The sequence below is a fragment of the Sus scrofa genome, chromosome 2 (genome assembly GCF_054392235.1).
Source record: "Sus scrofa isolate SSC_HxYL_T2T_F1_AM1 chromosome 2, Sscrofa_HxYL_maternal_Yorkshire_Landrace_v2.0, whole genome shotgun sequence".
NCBI classification, from domain to species: Eukaryota; Metazoa; Chordata; class Mammalia; order Artiodactyla; family Suidae; genus Sus; species Sus scrofa.
The window spans coordinates 100,633,400-100,651,613 of record NC_139384.1 but is presented as its reverse complement, the minus strand read 5'-3'; the positions used below and the strand labels follow the sequence as shown (position 1 = coordinate 100,651,613).

The window sequence follows — 18,214 nt, the reverse complement described above, 5'->3', positions numbered from 1 at the left end:
TTAGATTTCAGAGATCCAGCATTATTTTCTCTTATTAAAAATTTTACTTTGTTTATACTATATTGCTGGCCTTATTTGCCATAAATTAGCAAGTAAGTTAGCTGGAAATGGAAGCTTAAAAACATCCAGTGGATTGCTTCTTCAGTTTTTTATTAGGAATGCTAAATTATTGAACTCCATAGACTCCAAAATTCTGTTCTGTTTGTTTTTCATCTGTATGAAGAGAGAAGTAATTGTAATTTCCTAACCTATTTCTTGAACTTTAATTTGGAGGCAACACAGTGTAGTGGGTAAGACTGATCACTTTGGGGCCACATTGCGGGATTCTAATTATATTCCATAACTTATTATTCAATTTTTTGTTTATAAAAAGAAGTAAATAATACTTTAAAGTTGTGCTGAGATTTAAATGCATTAGTACATATATAGTGATTTGAAGGGCCTGGCATGGGGTGAGTTCTTAAAAGTGTTATTTTAAAAATTCTTGACCAATTCTTTTCTATCTCGTGTCATTTACTTTCAAGTACAAGTATAAATTTATTTCCTCTATGCACATGTGTGCTCCAGATAGCGTCACCTGGATGGTCCACAGTCCTCCCACCTCTGAGGGTTACCTTTTCCATCAAAGTGGCTCCAGCTCTAATCTCTCATATAGCAGGTTGTCTCAAGTCCTTTCTAATATCTCTGGGGCTTACTACAGGGAGAGAGGGGTCCTGGTTTTCTTGCTCTAATTTCTTGCTCTCACCAGCTATTATAACCTCGCTGCTTTTCCTTATGGCTGATACCTTTTTTTTTGCCCTAAACTTTCTTGTTTCCTTCATAACCTCCAAGCTCCACTAACTTATTGCTCTTGCATAGAAAAGAATCTTACTGAAGGTTAGAGCAAAGCTAAAGAATGTTAAGCATTAGTTGAGTACAGTACAGGCAACAACATTAACTCACATATTAGACACAACTATTCCTAAGTTCCTGAGTCTCCTTGCCATAGGGAGTTTCTCACTAGACATTGTCCTTAGGGCTCCCCTTGCCTTCCATCTTGTTGATGCTGCACCATTTGTCCTACTTTGTCCTTTTCTGAATCCTCCCAGACCCCCGCCCCCACGACTCTCTGCCCAGACTACTTCTTTTTGAGAGACTGTCAGCAACCTCTTAAATCCTTGTTATTTTATCATATAGAATATTAAATGTTCGTTCTCCAGTTTCAAACCATTCCTTGGGGCCACTGCCTTTCTGCGTCAAAATGTAAAAACAAAAATAGAAAGGATCCATGAAGGATCCTTTTTTTAAATTTTTCCCAATAAAAAGTATTCCTTTAAGAGGAATTTTACCTTCCTTCTAAAGCAGAGCAGCTCTAGTTCATAAAACTTTCCATGATTATGGAGATGATATCCAATCTACACTTTCCAGTAAGTTCCCCACCAGTCACATGTGACTGTTGAGCCCTTGAAAAGTGGCTAGAGCAATTGAGGAATATTCAGTTAGTTTTGAATGTAAAGAGCCACATGCAGTTAATGAGTACCATGTTGAATGCCGAATTTGGGATTATGTCTGCTTCAGAGTACAGTCAGATTTTTTTCTTCTTGTACATTTTATTTGCTTTTTTTTTTTTTTAGTCTTTTTGCCTTTTCTAGGGCCGCTCCCTCGGCATAAGGAAGTTCCCAGGCTAGGGGTCAAATTGGAGCTACAGCTGCTGACCTACACCACAGCAACTCAGGATCCGAGCTGTGTCTGCAACCTACACCACAGCTCACAGCAACGCCGGATCCTTAACCCACTGAGCAAGGTCAAGGACTGAACCCGCAACCTCATGGTTCCTAGTCAGATTCGTTAACCACTGCACCATGATGGGAACTCCTCTATTTGCTTTTTTTTTTTTTAATAGAATGTAAATTTTTAAACTTTTTTTTTAACAGTTTCGTGTATAGATGCACCCATATTGCTGTACGTGGAAGGATTTAGAAAATTAGGAACAGTAGAAACAGTGGGTCATATCTAAACTAGAAGTCCCAGAATTTTGTCTAGGAATAATCATCTACATAGGTAAATGTTTGTTCCTAGATTCTTTTTTTTTTTTTTTTTCCTTCTGTCTTTCTTTGGTCTTTTTAGGACCACACCTGCAGCCTATGGAGGTTCCCAGGCTAGGGGTCCAATTGGAGCTACAGCTGCCAGCCTATACCACAGCCATAGCAACACAGAATCCAAACCCCGTCTGCAACCTACACCATAGTTCACTGCAATGCCAGATCCTTAACCCACTGAGCGAGGCCAAGGATCAAACCCACAACCTCATGGTTCCTAGTCAGATTTGTTTCTTCTGTGCCATGATGACAACTCCTGTTCCCAGATTCTTAACATGAGATTCTTTTCTTAACACACAAACTGGCTTTATCCTTTTATGATACTCATTTTTTTGAATATTGGCTTTCAGTAAGTATGAAAGGATTTAGGAATACTCTGAAAAGTTTGAATCCCATGAGTTTCAAACCTACTGTGTTGTTGGAGATGCTGTTAAGTGGATCTGGATCATCTAAAGAGGCTCCATATTGACAAGGCTGGAGCCCCTCCAAAAAGGTGCTGCTAGAAATCCAGAATTGCCCCACCTCTGTCTGTTGTCACTGCTGATGCAACCAGCCACTACTTCTCTCTTGGAGCCAGGGGCAGGAAGTTTCTTTTCTTCTTCCTGACTTTTAATCTCCTACAAGTAATGTCCTAATAGAACTCAACAGAAAACTAACTAATAAGGAGCCAAGGAATGTAATTTTCAGAATCCAAGTATAGAATGGAGTAGGGAGGAGTGGGTGTGGAGCTAAGAGACAATAGGTAAATGACCAGTATACCTAACTGAAAGCAAATAACGATGAAATGATAAGTAAACATGTGTATTTATGATGTATCATATTTTTAAATTAAACACACTGTGCTCTGATTTTTGTTTCATTTATTTGACTTCAGTTGTTTTATACTGGTTCATTAAAATAGAATTTCTCTTTCTGTGGTTGTAGGGCATTTCATTCTATGAAATGTGCCGTAATATATTTTATCAGCCCCCTAATTGTAATTATGTACATTTAGGTTATTTCTAGTCTTTTGCAATTATAAATGATGCTTCAGTGAAAATCGTTATATGTATAATTTTGCACACAAGACCATATTTATAGAATAAATTCCTAAAAGAATTGCTACATCAGATAGTATGTGCATTTGTAATTTGTAATTTTCATTTATAAACCATATGGCATGAATTGCCCTTGCCAATATACCTTTCATTCATGATTCATTGTTTGGTTCTGCATTTATGTAGATATGGTGAAAATGCTAGAACGTATGATAGAGGCCCTGCATAATTATAGACCAGGCCCTAAGATGCAGAATATGGCAGTGGGAATTGACCTTAAGATTTGCAAAGTTACAGGAGACTATAGCTTTTGGCTGGAATATTAATGGAAGGAAGGGAGCAGGATGATTAAACAGTGAACAGCCTAAGGAATAGGGAATACACATTGTGGCTGGGTAATGGAAGAAGACAAAATAGAATGAAGAGAGAGGGAACTTGTTTGCCTAGATGCCACTGAAACACCTAAACAAGCCTGGTGTCCATGAAACTCAGTGCAGGATAAAGTGACTCTTCATAAATAGCAGAAGAATTATTTTGAAAATGATTATTGACATTTAGAGATATTTTCTGGCCATTCTTCAGCCTCACCCATCATTAATACATGTTTACTTAAAAAATAAACAACATGTCACTGCTGTGGCTTTGGTTGTACCTGTGGCATGGGTTAGATCCCTGGACCAGAAACTTTTGCATGCTGTGGGCAAGGCCAAAAAAATTAAACTACATATATTAATATGATTTTAAAATGGAAGTCCTCCTTTATGCCTTTTTCCAGAGATAATAGTTTTCAGTTTGGTGTTATTTTTTAAAATATGCATACACCCAAATGCATGCATACGTATTCATGCATTAAAAAAAAAAAAAGGAAAGGTTTACACTATGTGAATTCTTCTCCAGCCTTCCATTGTCTCCAGCTTAAAAAATCGACATAGATGGCCCTTTTTCCGTGTAGGTACATCTTACTCTTCTTAATGATTACACACTGTCCTGTAGTATTTAAGTACCAAAATTTATTTTACATTTGCTATTGGTGAATGTTTTTCTTGTTGTTTCTAATTTTCATTGTTTTTTTGTTTGTTTGTTTGTTTTGCCTTTTCTAGATCTGTTCCCTCGGCATATGGAGGTATGGAGGTTCCTAGGCTAGGGGTCGAATCAGAGCTGTAGCCGCCAGCCTACCCCAGAGTCACAGCATCGCGGGATCCAAGCCACATCTGCAACCTACACCACAGCTCACGGCAACGCCAGATCCTTAACCCACTGAGCAAGGCCAGGGATCGAACCCGCAACCTCATGGTTCCTAGTCGGATTCGTTAACCACTAAGCCGCAATGGGAACTCCTAATTTTCATTGTTTTTGACAGTGCGCCATTGCAATAGTTTTCTATAGTTTAGGGTTTTCCTGAGCATCATTCATGCTTTCTTTAAACAGCTAATATCTAGAGTAGTAATTATTTTGGAGGCAAAAAATATCATTCACTGTGGAATTATATTCCTATGTAGAACCATCTCTTCTTTGCAGATACATAAAACATCAGTTGTTGTTTATAGAATATCTGTGAAAGGATGACTTTTGTGTTAACTTCAGTATGCTGGGCCAAAGTTTTAGCTGTTTCTGCCACGGACTTGCAATGTAAAGTGAAAAAAATGACTTTTATTCATGATATAGTGAAGAACATTTTGAGGATGAAAAAGATGATTTGAACTCAAATGTGAAGCATTTTGAGTTTCTCTAAGGAATAAACTGACATAATACTGGTTAAAATACAAATATGTTACTTTCAGACATCAAGACTCAAATATAAACCATGTAGGTATTGTCCTTGAGTATTTTATCTCCTGAAATAGCTGATGATTGGTTGTGGAAGTTGTGAAAGTGCAGGAGGGAGACTGCTTAGTTGCTGATGTGGTGCAGCAGGACTCATGTTAGACTCTGAGTCTAACCCTACTTCCAGCACAGTCTGGCATTGAGACCTAGTCCTTCTACTTTGACCCTTCTGTAGTCACCTCATATTCTCCTTTTTATTAAAAATAGTACTATTTGCTTTATTTCACAGTCATATTATGTATAGTCAAGATGAACTGAGATGAAATGTAAGGATAGTGCTTTGAAATACTTGCTGTTCATATGCTTAAAACAATTCTAGGGGTTAGGGATATTAGTGTGTCTGGGGCACATCCGTGAGGTCCATTATTATGCTTTCAAGAAGACAACAATTAGTGAAAAAAATGGCAAGAGAAAAGATTGAAAGATACGGGTTTTTGACTAAATTTTAACTTTAGCAGGACATCAGAGTTTTATTTCTCATAAGACTCATTAAGTATCACTCCTTTTTTTTCATGAAGCAAAAAGACAGAATATTGATCAACTGAAATTATCAGATAAAAGGTAGCATAGATATAAAAATTATTGATTGTTACTATTTAGGAGAATTAGAGTTAGGATCTGGCTTATATTTGTATAACATGTTCCGGTTCACTGTTTATACTTAAACTTTATAACTTCAAGTTCATCAATTCCTAGAATTTCACCTTTTAATTCTTTTTGAAAATGGCTATCACAAATTTAATTTTCTAATCTTTAAAAAATTTCTCTTTGTTTTTTGAAAGCACATTACTTGTCTCTGTCAGGGTTCCCCTTGGTTTGTATTTTGTATACCTAAGAACTCTAAAAATGGTGTGGGTTTCAGTGATTTTTAAGCAATCAAGTTTTGCAGCTCTTAGATTTTTTTCTTTCTTTTTTAACATTTAGAGCTACTTTCTGAGTGTTTATTTTAAAACGTTTTTGTTTTTTATCCTTCTGGATTAAGAATTTCTAATTTCTTCAGTAGTAGGTGACAGAAAGGATTCCTTGAATTTTTTTTTTGAAATCTGTTACATTAACAATACTTAACTTCCTAGTATTGTTAAAGCCTTTTTTTCCCCCCTTATTATCTCCACACCAGAGGCATATGGAAGTTCCTAGGCCAAGGGTCAAATTGGAGCTGCAGCTGCAGGCCTACATCACAGCCACAGCAACCGGATCTGAGCCACATCTGTGACCTACACAGCTTGTGGCAACAGCGAATCCTTAATCCACTGAGCAAGGCTAGGGATCAAACTGCATCCTCACGGACACAGTGACAAGGCCTTAACCCACTGAGCCACAATGGGAACTCTGTTAAGGGCTTGTTGATTGGAGTATTGTTAAATAATTTTTAATTATTTAAAAAACTAAGGAACATGCTTATACATAAGGTTTGTTTGTTTTGAAACTGGATCATTTTAGCTAAAATTATAACTAACTTCTTACTGTTTTCCTCCTCTCTTTATCCTCCTTCATTGCTTTGTTTCCCCTCCCCTCCTGTAGCATCTGCCACCTTCTACTTCCAAAATAAATACTTTTTTTTTAGTTTGTTTATGGTCTATCTTTTCTACTAAAATGTAATCTCCCTGAATGCAAAGAGTTTTATCTTTCCAGTTTACTGCTGTCTAGTGTTTAGAAAAGTCATTATATAAATATCCACACAGCTTTCCAGTGTTTAAATTTAGTTTGTAAGGAGCATTTAGTTAGAACTTTTAATTTTCGATAGTATTGATCTTTTTTCCCATATTTATTATAGTGAACACCAACTCATTTGAAATATAAATAATTGGGAAGTTAATATCTCCGTCTTTTAAAAACTCTTATGCAAGATGTATACCTTCTTACTCCTACCCTCTCAAATTAGGAACTTATTTAAAACAATCCTTAAAGTAAAAGTTAGAGTCTGTCATATTAAACCCAGTCTGTTGTAAATTTCAGGGTTAGTGAGGATAATTGATTTTCATATTGGAATTAGTAATGGTGATTTTGATGTATCTTAGGGTCCTGAAATATCTACTGAAAATCTGGCTCAGTGGGAAGCAAATTCAGGAAATTAATGGTGGCATCTTCTCTCAGACTCTCTCATCAACAAATCACGGTGTTAAATGAATACTTGTAAAACTTGAGTAAAGAATAATATGAAAATGATTAAAATCTTATGTATTATCTTAAAATCTTAAATGGGAAAATAATGCTTTGTAATATGTTTGGGAAAAAGTATTTTTAGGAAATTATTTAATATCTTTTTTATTCATTTTAGATAAGATGGGAAAAAAACATCACATTGGGGGAACCACCAGGATTCTTACATTCTTGGTGGTGGTAAGTATCTTTTATTCCATTTTTACTAGATTGATGATGCATTTCAGAAGGCTCGCACTCTGCCTTTGATGGTTTCATGCTTCTCCTTTATTATTTTTCATTTTATGCAATTATTTTCTGAAAAGTAGCACTTAAGAAAATAAAAAACTCAAAACCAGCATTAATATTATTTAACTTAAAGATACTGCTCTTAAGCTAGAATTGTGACCGATGTGTGAAATCTACACTCTAAGTATGGTTCTGTATTTGTCACCTCTGGCTACCATAATAAAATGCCATAGACTCAATGGCTTAAAAACAAATTTTCTCACAATTCTGGAGGCAAGGAGTCCAAGACCAAGCTACCAAGCTTGGTCTATTTCTGATGAGAACTCTGTTCTTGGCTTGTCAATGGCTGCCTTCTTGCTGTGTTCTCATCTAGTGGGGACTGGGGTGGAGGGGAAAGAGAGGGAACATGCACTAACTAGCTAAGTGGCTCTCTGGTGTCTCTTTTATAAGGACACTAATTACATCATGAGGGCATCACCCTTGTGACTTTATCTAAACCTGAGGATACTGAAGGTGGTGGTGGTGAATGTTTGGGAGAGAAAAGAATAGTCCAAAAGAATTTGAGATAATTCTGTATAGACTCAGAGATAGAAACATGTACATAAAGATTGTCAGTCAGTATTAAAGGCCCATTTGATATCAGAATTTATAAATTTTATTGTGGCACCAGTGTGTGCCTTTTCTGCAGCAGCAGTTGTTAGTCTAGATATTTGCGCGGACAAGCTGGGGTTTTCTTCTTCTTCTTCTTTTTTTTTTTTTTTAATTTTTTTCAGTTAGAAGCAATTCCTGCCTAGAATCTTATACACTCATCTCTCAGCATCTTATTTAAAAGAAAAAAACCAAAAGCTCTCTTCTAGTGCTGTGCATGCGGTTTCCTTGATCCGTTACTGAATGCCATCATCTTTTTAATCTCTCTCCTGAAAACATGCTTTACTAGAAGTTCCGTGGTGAATGGAACCACACTTGGTCAGTTGTGGTTGTGGGTTTCCCTTGTTTGTCTCACATACATACATCAGGAACAGGTGCGGTCCTTGGGTTCACAGTTGTTCCTGAATTTGGAACAACGGTTCATTGCAGTTAAGCATTATCATTGTGCTGTTTTCCTGGGGTTACGACTGACCTCTTGTAATGTATATTATTATAAAAGACAGCTTTCCATTTTACATTGTATGTTTATGATATCTAGATCTGGACTGTAAATACTTAACTCTTTGCTAAATGTAATTGTATTTTTGTATCTGTTGACACCCTTACATTTTGTATGTTTCCACTTAGGTCTACAAAGTAGCACGGAAACCACTAAGTCTGTCCCTATTGGATTAATGAGCTACCAAAATGAGGATTTTAAGTTTTCCATTATAAAATTAATTCTATTTCTTGTACTTGTTTCTCTTTTACTCCATTTCTCATGAATTTAACCTAGTCTCATACTATTGGGGTTGATAATAACTCACGGAACACTTAGGCTTTTTGTTTCTGTCAGACTTTAGCTTTTTGGTCCTAGCTATCAGAAAGTGTTGTTCTTAAATCTGCTGTTGCTCTTCCTTTTTCTCTTGCTCTTCGATTCAGGGGAGCTCTTCCTCTGTGGTTTTGACATTTTAAGTAATTTTTGCTTAGCTGGAGATAGCAAAGAAATTGTAAATAATGGGCACAAAAATATTTTTAGGCTATATTTTAATTTAAATCTGTCACATGCAGGAGGTACATTATTTTTAATATTTAAATTTTTCTTCCTTAAAACTACTAATGTACCTTTTGAAAATGCCTACTTTATCGTATAAATCACTGATTCTTAATGATTTTGAAGTTATGGGGTCCTCTGAGAACTAATGAAAAGCCATGGATCCTCTCTTCGAGGAAACTGCCCAGTTCCTAAGCTTTCCTGATCATTTTGTGTAGCCAGCCATGACTGTGGGCTTTAAGCTCAGCAGAGAGGCCTGACATTTTTAAAAAACCGTTTCAGAGGTCCCTTTAATTTTTTTTAATTAAAACTTTATTTTTTAGAGTAGTTTTTAGTAAGTTCACTAATAAAATTGAGAGGGAGGTAGAGATTTCTCATGCATCTCCTGCTTCCACATGTGCAGAGCCTCCCTGCCTGTTATCAATATTCCCCACTAGAGTGGGATATTTGTTATAATGATGAACCTACATTAACATACTGTAATCACCCAAGTCCACAGTTCACAAGACAGTTCATTCTTGGTGTACATTCTGTGGGTTTGAACAAATTTAAAATGACATGTATCCATGACTATAGTATTGTACACGGTATCCTCACTGCCCTAAAAATCTGTGCTCTGCCTCTTCATCCATCTCCACCATCTTCCACCCCTGGTAACCAGATGCTTTTATTACCTCCATAGTTTAATTGGAACCATACATTTTGTGGCCTTTTCACATTGGGCTTTATACATGCATTTAAAGTTTCTCCATGCCTTTTCATGGCTTGATAGCTCATTTATTTTAGTGTTAAATAATATTCCATTGTCTGGATGTACCGTGGTTCAGTTATTCATTTGCCTACTGGAAGTTTGCTTCCAAGTTTGCCAATTATGAATAAAGCTGTTAATAACATCTGTGTGTAGGTTTTTATGTGGTTGTAAATTTTCAGTTCCTTTGAGTAAATACCAAAGAGTGTAATTACTCGATCATATGGTAAAAATATGTGTAGTTTTGTAAGAAACTGCAAAACTGTCTTCAAGAGTGGTTCTATCATTTTGCATTCCCACTAGCACTGAATAAGAGTTTCTGTTGCTTCATATCCTGGCCAACATTTGTTGCTCTACAGCATTCTAGATTTTGGCAGTTCTAATAGGTGTGTAGTGGTATCTTATTGTATTCATTTGCATTTTCCTGACAGCATATGGTGTAGAGCATCTTTTCATATGCTTATTTGTCATCTGTGTATCTTTTTTTGTGAGATTTCTGTTAAGGTCTTTTACCCATTTTTTAAATCAGGTTGTTTACTTATTGTTGAATTGTAAGAGTTCTTTATATATTTTAACATTTCTTTATCAGAAGTGTCTTCTGCATGTATTTTTTCTCAGTCTGTGGCTTGGTCTTCTCATTATCTTGACATTGTCCTTTGCAGAAGTTTTTAATTTTGAAAAAGTCCAATTTAATCAATTATTTCTTTGATGTATCATGCTTTTAATGTTATTTCAAAAAGTCATTGTCATATCCAAGGTTATATAGGTTTTCTCCTAAATTAACTTAACAGGTGTTTTATAGTTTTACATTTTACATCTCCGTTTGTGATCTAATTTAAGTTAATTTTTGTGAAGGATTTCTAGAATCTAGATTCTTTTTTTCTTTTTTCTTTTTTTTGGCATAGGGATGTCCAGCTGTTCCAGTACCATTTGTTGAAAGTACTGTCTTTTCTTCATTGTACTGCCTTTGTTCCTTTGTCAGAGATCAGTTGGCTATATTTACATGGGACTCTTTTCTGGGCTTTCTGTTCTGTTCCATTGATGTGTTGTATGTTCTTTACCAATACCACACTATCTTTATTACTGTAGATTTGTAATAAGTCTTAAAGTTGGGTTGTATCAGTCTTCCATTTTTGTTCTTATTTAATATTGTTTTGGCTATTCTGGGTCTTTTTCCAGTTCCATACAATCAGTTTCTCAATATCTATGAAATAACTTGCTGGTATTTTGATTATAATTGCAGTGAATCTATAGATCAAGTTTGGAAGAAGTGATATCTTGACAATATTGAGGTGCCTGACTTATTTATCCTTAACTTATTTAGAGCTGGGCTTCATAATCTGTTCTCTGGGTTAAGGATTCAGAACTGCCTTTTTTTCATGTTGCCTTTTTTTTTTTTTTTTTAATTTTGACTGGGAAAACTTTTGCTGCCATTGAGGTCCAGATGATAGGATAACCTGGATTCTTTGAGAAGTTACTACCTGCTCATTTGGTTAAGCTAAGGGTCCCTGTTGAATGAACCAGTTGCATTTTTATAGTTTCTTCTCACTTCAGTTTTTCAATAGGATGTTTGCAAGTGGAGTTTTCCTGTTGCTTAAGCGTCTTCACCAAAAATTTACTGTACAAAATTATGCTGTGCCATCAAGGAAATAAGCAGTAGGAGAGATAAACAATTGATATTATAACTGAGGTATGTACTGGCTGTAATAGTGGTAGAGGAGGAATACTCATGTCAGCTTGAGAGAATTAGAAAAAGCTGCATAGGGAAGGTGAAACAGCTGATTTGAACGTTGAGTGAGGGAAGGGTATTTTGGCCAAGGTGTAGTTAGAATGAAATCTCCAAAGGGGTGTTCAAGTGACAGTTCTCTTGGATCAGTTGAATTGTAGCTGCAGCACTATGAAGTAATAGAATATAAGGCTAGAGACAGAAGCAGGAGCCAGATGATGAGTGCATCAAGGATTTTGGATTAAAAACCAAATATTTTAAATAAATACATGACATGATTAGGTCTGTGCTTTTAGACACTTGATGTCAACATAGAGATGGATTGGAAAGGGTTAAGAACATAGGCAGAGTCTGCTAACAGGGCAGTCATTATTGTTCAGTTGAAAGGTGATTAGGTGATGGATCCTAGGTAGTGAACAATTAGTGGGATAGATTGGAGGTGAATGGAGAAGTTCCCATGTTTTAGGTTTCAGTGGTGGGATGAATAGTGACAGCATTGATGGAGTGAAGAAATAGAGAGCAATGGGTTCTGAAGAAAAGACCATGATTTAGCTTAGACAGGTTAAATTTGGAGATGCCTGTATCATATTCAGATAGAGATGCTCTCTATATGAAGTCAGAGATCTGGCTAATAGAATTGGACATGTATGTAGGTTGAGGTGAAAAGAGCAGGACAGTTTGAAGATGTATGAAAGAGCAATACACATGCACAGGAATGCAGAATAAAGTTCAGGAGAGATGAGGGGTAAAGGCCTTGGAGAGGAGGGCATTTTCTCCCTTTGGCATGGGATAGAGGAGTGCATGTGATTCTACTTTCTGGAACTGTTTTTCTCTTGTTTCTGGTATGATTTCCTTTATCACTTCTTATTTCCCTGTTTACACCATTCCCTGTGCTATCATACTTCTTATGCTTCCCTCCCATGTTCCTTACGTTTGCCTTGATTAAATCCCCCTTGAAAATGTTTTCCCTGTTTGTATGCTTTAATAAAAGTTTCCAGCTCTTCCATGAATTTCAGAAATACAAATGCCAAGAAACTTATTTCCTCTGAAATTAATGTCCTTTTCAATTTGCATAGTTTAAAAACAGTTTAATTCCTATTTAAAGTTTTAATGGCAGAAACTGTCTTATTTTAATTTTATTTATAAAACAACTTTTGAAATAAGTTTTGGCTCATATATTTATATCCTGTAATTATATATATAATTATATACATATAATTGCAAAGAAAATAAATAAGATTATTATGAGAATCCAGTTTCTTTCACCTGGCAGTAGGAAGTCAGATGTTGCAGCCTGCTGGCACGCTAATGATTTTAGAATCTAGTGGATGACATCAGGTGCAGCTAAGAATAATGAAACACCCATATGAAACAATAGCATTGGAATTAGTCAACAGGCTTACTAGAATGGTATAATATTTATAATTGGCATACTGGTTCTTACTCATCTTGTATGTCTTGCCTGTTGTAGGCATTGCATAGCTAATTGTTTATTTGAATTTTTAAACAGCAATGGAAGACAGTGTAGGCAACAACTAGGGTAGGAGGAGAAATATAATCACACTGAGAAGGGAAAGAAAAGTGTTAGCAAGACAGAAGGCAAAGGACAGAGGTATTCAGGCTATAGAGAAAAAGTGTAATGTGTCCAGGAGAATAGGAAAGGAGTGTGGATACAGAGGAAGATTTTGTGGGGAGAAGACATTAAAAAACTCATGAAATCTTATGCTAAATACAAAGGCTTAGAAAGGAATTGAGGCAAATTTTACTTAGTTAATAAGAAAACTTAAAAAATGACTATTAAAAATGATAAAAAATAAAAGAAAAAAATTTTTATGACCATAATAACTCTGATACTTTTCTAGAATATTTTTAATACCTTTATACCTCTTTTAATAGTACTTTCATGTAAACTATCTCTTTGTATCTACACAAAAAATCTGTAAGATACATAACAGATAATTTCTCTATTTTACTTAAAAAAACTAAGGAACAGAACTGTGTTCAAAGTCAATCTCAGAGTTGGAATTAAAGTTTTCTATTGTAACTAGTGCTCATCTAAGTAACAGATAATTATTTCTTAAACGAAACAGAATTTAGTAGCCCACTATTAATGACATTAATCCCTTTTTGAGCATTATGAATGGCTAATTCCAGACAATAGATACAAATGTGACTCAGAAAAGTTATCTAAGTCCAGTCTACCTTGAACTATCCATGGATCACCAGCAACTTTATGTAGGGCGAGGAGGTGGTTGCCATAGAATACTCAGAAAATGAGTTGGAGTACAAGCGTCGAAGGTAGGATAACTAAGGGCTTGCTGCCTTATTCAGGGCAAGTATCTATCTACCACACTCTTGTAACAGCTGATGGTGCTCAAACTGCTTGGGCTGTATAAATCGCCCCATACTTGGCATAAGGCATCTTGAAATAAGAAGTTTTAATGACATACTCATATTAGAAGCAAAATAATGTAAGATAAAAAGTTCAGGCCCAGCTCTGCCACTAACTGTGTGACCCTTAGTTTCCTCATCTATAAAATAATAATAAGAGAATTAAACACTGAATAGATGATGCTTAGTATATGATGATTTAGCAAATACTTATTAAATGCAAGCTATTTTGATGATACTTTAAACTATGAATTTGTTGCTAACCCAGGAGTAAGGGAGAATTTTATGAGAGCAGAACAAAATTTAATGTTTGCATTTTAAAAAGTATTAAGCAATGCTAAGGAATAATACAAGTACATATATATGGAAGCTCTAAGGTGATGAGCAAGTACATGTGCATTTCATGTAAAACTCTCATTAGCCTGGCAAATGGATAGTTTTCTTCAATATGGGTTGTAACATTCATTGATAATGTATTTGGAGGCCAGGCAATGAGAAATAACTTCCTTACTCGAACTTATAATGGCATGGCTTGCTCCTCAGGGAAAAAAAAATGTTTTCCTGAGGGTTCTTTTTTGCTTCTTCTTTAATCTTTATTTTCAAAGAGCCCTAAATCTGGCCATTGGTGTGAAGGTTATATAATTCTGTTAGCATCTCACCTTCTGGGACACATCTAGCATGTTTACCCACCCTTGTAGACTTCTCTGACACCCATTTTACTTTGTGTGTTCCCTAAAGATATTGACAGCCTAGCTAAATCACTGTGACGCACATCCTCAGAATAGAAGGGAAAATTTCAGATGAGATCCTCAATTTGGGAATCTTAACGGGTTTTTTGTTTTTTTAATTTAAGTAGAGGAATTATTAATAATCATAGATGATACAAAAACAAGACTTTAATACTTTGCAGGTTTTGCTTCCCTATGTTTAGTTTCTATCTTCTTCATCTATAAAGTGCTGACTTTTCACTCATTTCTGCTTAGGAATTAAGACACTGTAAATCTAAAGCATTATTCATGATGATTAATCTACCACATTTCAAGGATAGTATTTTGGTTTCAAGCTTAATAGATGTAGGGATTAGAGAAATTGAAAAGCTCCTGAGCCTTCAGCATGTCAGGTTATAGAGAGAGGAAGTCTGTCTCTCTTGATTACTATAGCTTTATAATATAGTTTGAAATTGGGAGGTGTGATGCCTCCAGCTTTGTTCTTTCTCAAGATTGCTTCAGCTGTTCAGGATCTTTTGTAGTTCCATACGAATTTTAGGGTTATTTTTCCTGTGAAAAATGCCATAGGAATTTTGATAGTGACTGAATTTAATCTGTAAATTGCCTTGACTAGTGTGGACATTTTAACAATATTAATTCTTTCAATCCATGGCACATAGTATCTTTTTCCTTGTTGATGTCTTCTTCAGTTTCTTTCATCAGTGTCATATGGTTTTCAATGTATGTATAGATCTTTCACCTCCATTGCTCAATATATTCCCAGGTTTTTTCCTTTTTTATGTAATTTTAAGTGGGATTGTATCTTAATTTCTCCTTCTGATAGTTCATTGTTAGTATAGATTCACTAAAACAAAAATCAAAACAGATATTTTGTATATTGATTTTCTTGCAACTTTACTAAATTTATGATTTCTAACAGTTTTTTTTAGTAGCATCTTTAATAATTTGAGTCTTCTCTCTTTTTTCTTAGTCCATTAGCTATAAGTTTGTTGTTTGTTACTCTTTTAAAAACTAAAAGTTAGTCGTAGTTCATTTTATTTTTTTATTCTCTATTTCATCTTTGCTTACTTTGATTTCCACAAATTAGTGAACTTTTCAGTTTCCCTTCTGTTATTGATTTATTTGTAACTTCATCCCATTGTGGTCAGAGAACATACATTGTATGATATCTATCTTTTTAAGTATATTGAGACTTAACTTGTGACCTAATGTATGGTCTATCCTGTAAAATATCCCATGTGCTCTTGAGAAGGACGTTTGTTTTTTGTTGGGTAGAGTGTTCTGTTTGTGTTTCTTAGATCCAGTTGATTTATTGTGCTGTTTAAGCCCTCTGTTTCCTTGCTTGTGTTCTTGCTAGTTGTTGTATCCATTGTTGAGGGTGGAATATTGATGACTCTATTATTATTGAACTATGTTTCTCCCTTGGGTAAATGTCTTTAAGAGAATATATTTCTTTACCTTTATTCAAGGAAATTTTGTGTAGGTACTGTAGGATTGTTAGAAATACCATATATAAACTTATCCTGCTTTAGTGATTTGTTTTATTCATAATCATGTTCTTTTAAATTTTTGACTTCCTATTAAATCCATAGAGAAACTTAAAAACAGAAGTAGAACAATGCTACTATAACTTTTAGGGTATAAACCAATAATAAATTATTATTTTTCATCTTAGTTCATTTTGTAAGACAAACCTTTAAAAGTCATGTGGGAATAATATTTGAGAAAGCTCATGATATTTGCTAGGAAATTAAGGAACAAGAAGAGATTTTAAGGTATTTGTCATAATATTGCATATAATATTCTATGATTAAATACAATTTAAAGACTACCGTTATAAAATTTTGATTTTTAAGGGCCATGAAGTTCCTTAAGAACATGTAAATAAGAATAATTGCAATATATGGTAATTCATAACACTCCTGATCCAGGTGGAAAACTCTTAGCTGTATCCTGTATGTGTATAATTCTTATACTTTTTATCACAAAAAGGTCATAGGGAGACCAACTATAACTTTTATCTGTTTGTACTCTTCTACTATAGAAATTTAAATTTATTTAACTTATTTTTACCTTTATTGTTTTCTTTGTATTCTTGCTTATTGTAGAAATTTAGAAGGAAATAAATGCCAATACTGAATCTTTCATGTTTTTCACCTTTAAGAATAATATTATTTTACTGATTTAGTTATGTTATAAGGCTGACAGAATGTTACATTCTAGATTAGAAGAGAGAGATCCAGTCTAAATAAGACTGCAAGGGTCAAAACAAAGAGACCATTTCAGTATGCCAGTTTTTATTGTACCATTGTTCACTCTGCCCTCGGCCCAATGATCTACCTTAAAAATATGCATACATTTTAAGCTTTTATGAAAGCTGATTGTAGTGTTGATGATATTATTAATAATATGCTTACTATAAGACCCTATGTTTATTTTATATAATTTAATTTTCTCAACAACCCCATTTTATAGAGTAGGAAATTGTTTTCTGTTTAAACAACTTGAGCTAGTAAATGGCAGAGCTGGCTTCTGTCTCAGATGTACCCTATTCCCAAACTTGTGCTATTAACTACTTGATTTAGCCTGCTTTCCAATTCTGTAGAGTGGGAAATGTGTAATAAAAAGTACTTGTTGATCAGTAAAATTGCCTTTCTTACCAGTACTTTCAGCCATTTGCTTTCCTGCTTTTTATTTATTTTTTTTTTCTTTTATTTTTTTTCTTTTATTTTCCCACTGTACAGCAAGGGGATCAAGTTATCCTTACATGTATACATTACATTTTTTTCCCCACCCCTTTTTCTTTTTCTTTCTTTCTTTTTTTTTTTTTTTCATTCTATGTTTTCCTATTTTTTTCTTCTAGGGAATAGAATTTCTTTTTTTTTTTAATATTTTTTTTTATTTTCCCACTGTACAGCAAGGGGGTCAGGTTATCCTTACATGTATACATTACAATTACATTTTTTCCCCCACCCCTTTTTCTGTTGCAACATGAGTATCTAGACATAGTTCTCAATGCTACTCAGCAGGATCTCCTTGTAAATCTATTCTAAGTTGTGTCTGATAACCCTGAGGTCCCAATCCCTCCCTCTTCCATCAGGCAGCCACAAGTCTATTTTCCAAGTCCATGATTTTCTTTTCTGAGGAGATGTTCATTTGTGCTGGATATTAGATTCCAGTTATAAGTGATATCATATGGTATTTGTCTTTGTCTTTCTGGCTCATTTCACTCAGGATGAGATTCTCTAGTTCCATCCATGTTGCTACAAATGGCATTATGTCATTCTTTTTATGGCTGAGTAGTATTCCATTGTGGCTGAGTAGTATTCTGAATCCAATCATCTGTTGATGGACATTTGGGTTGTTTCCATGTCCTGGCTATTGTGAATAGTGCTGCAATGAACATGCGGGTACATGTGTCTCTTTTAAGTAGAGTTTTGTCCGGATAGATGCCCAAGAGTGGGATTGCGGGGTCATATGGAAGTTCTATGTGTAGATTTCTAAGGTACCTCCAAACTGTTCTCCATAGTGGCTGTACCAGTTTACATTCCCACCAACAGTGCAGGAGGGTTCCCTTTTCTCCACAGCCCCTCCAGCACTTGTTGTTTGTGGA

The 18,214-nt window shown here is 35.0% G+C and overlaps 1 protein-coding gene across 20 annotated transcripts in view; it reads left to right on the top strand.

Moving 5' to 3' along the window:
• SSBP2 (single stranded DNA binding protein 2) overlaps nt 1-18,214 on the top strand; it is a 312,577-nt gene that overhangs the window by 93,230 nt on the left and 201,133 nt on the right. For all 20 annotated transcript variants that reach the window (XR_014838163.1, XM_085013959.1, XM_085013956.1 and 17 more), the window contains one exon: nt 7,218-7,279. Coding sequence is in view for 16 of the 20 variants with exons in the window: in XM_085013959.1 (XP_084870085.1) it covers nt 7,218-7,279 (62 nt within the window). In the remaining 4 variants the exon portion in view is untranslated. The remainder of the gene's footprint in view (nt 1-7,217; nt 7,280-18,214) is intronic.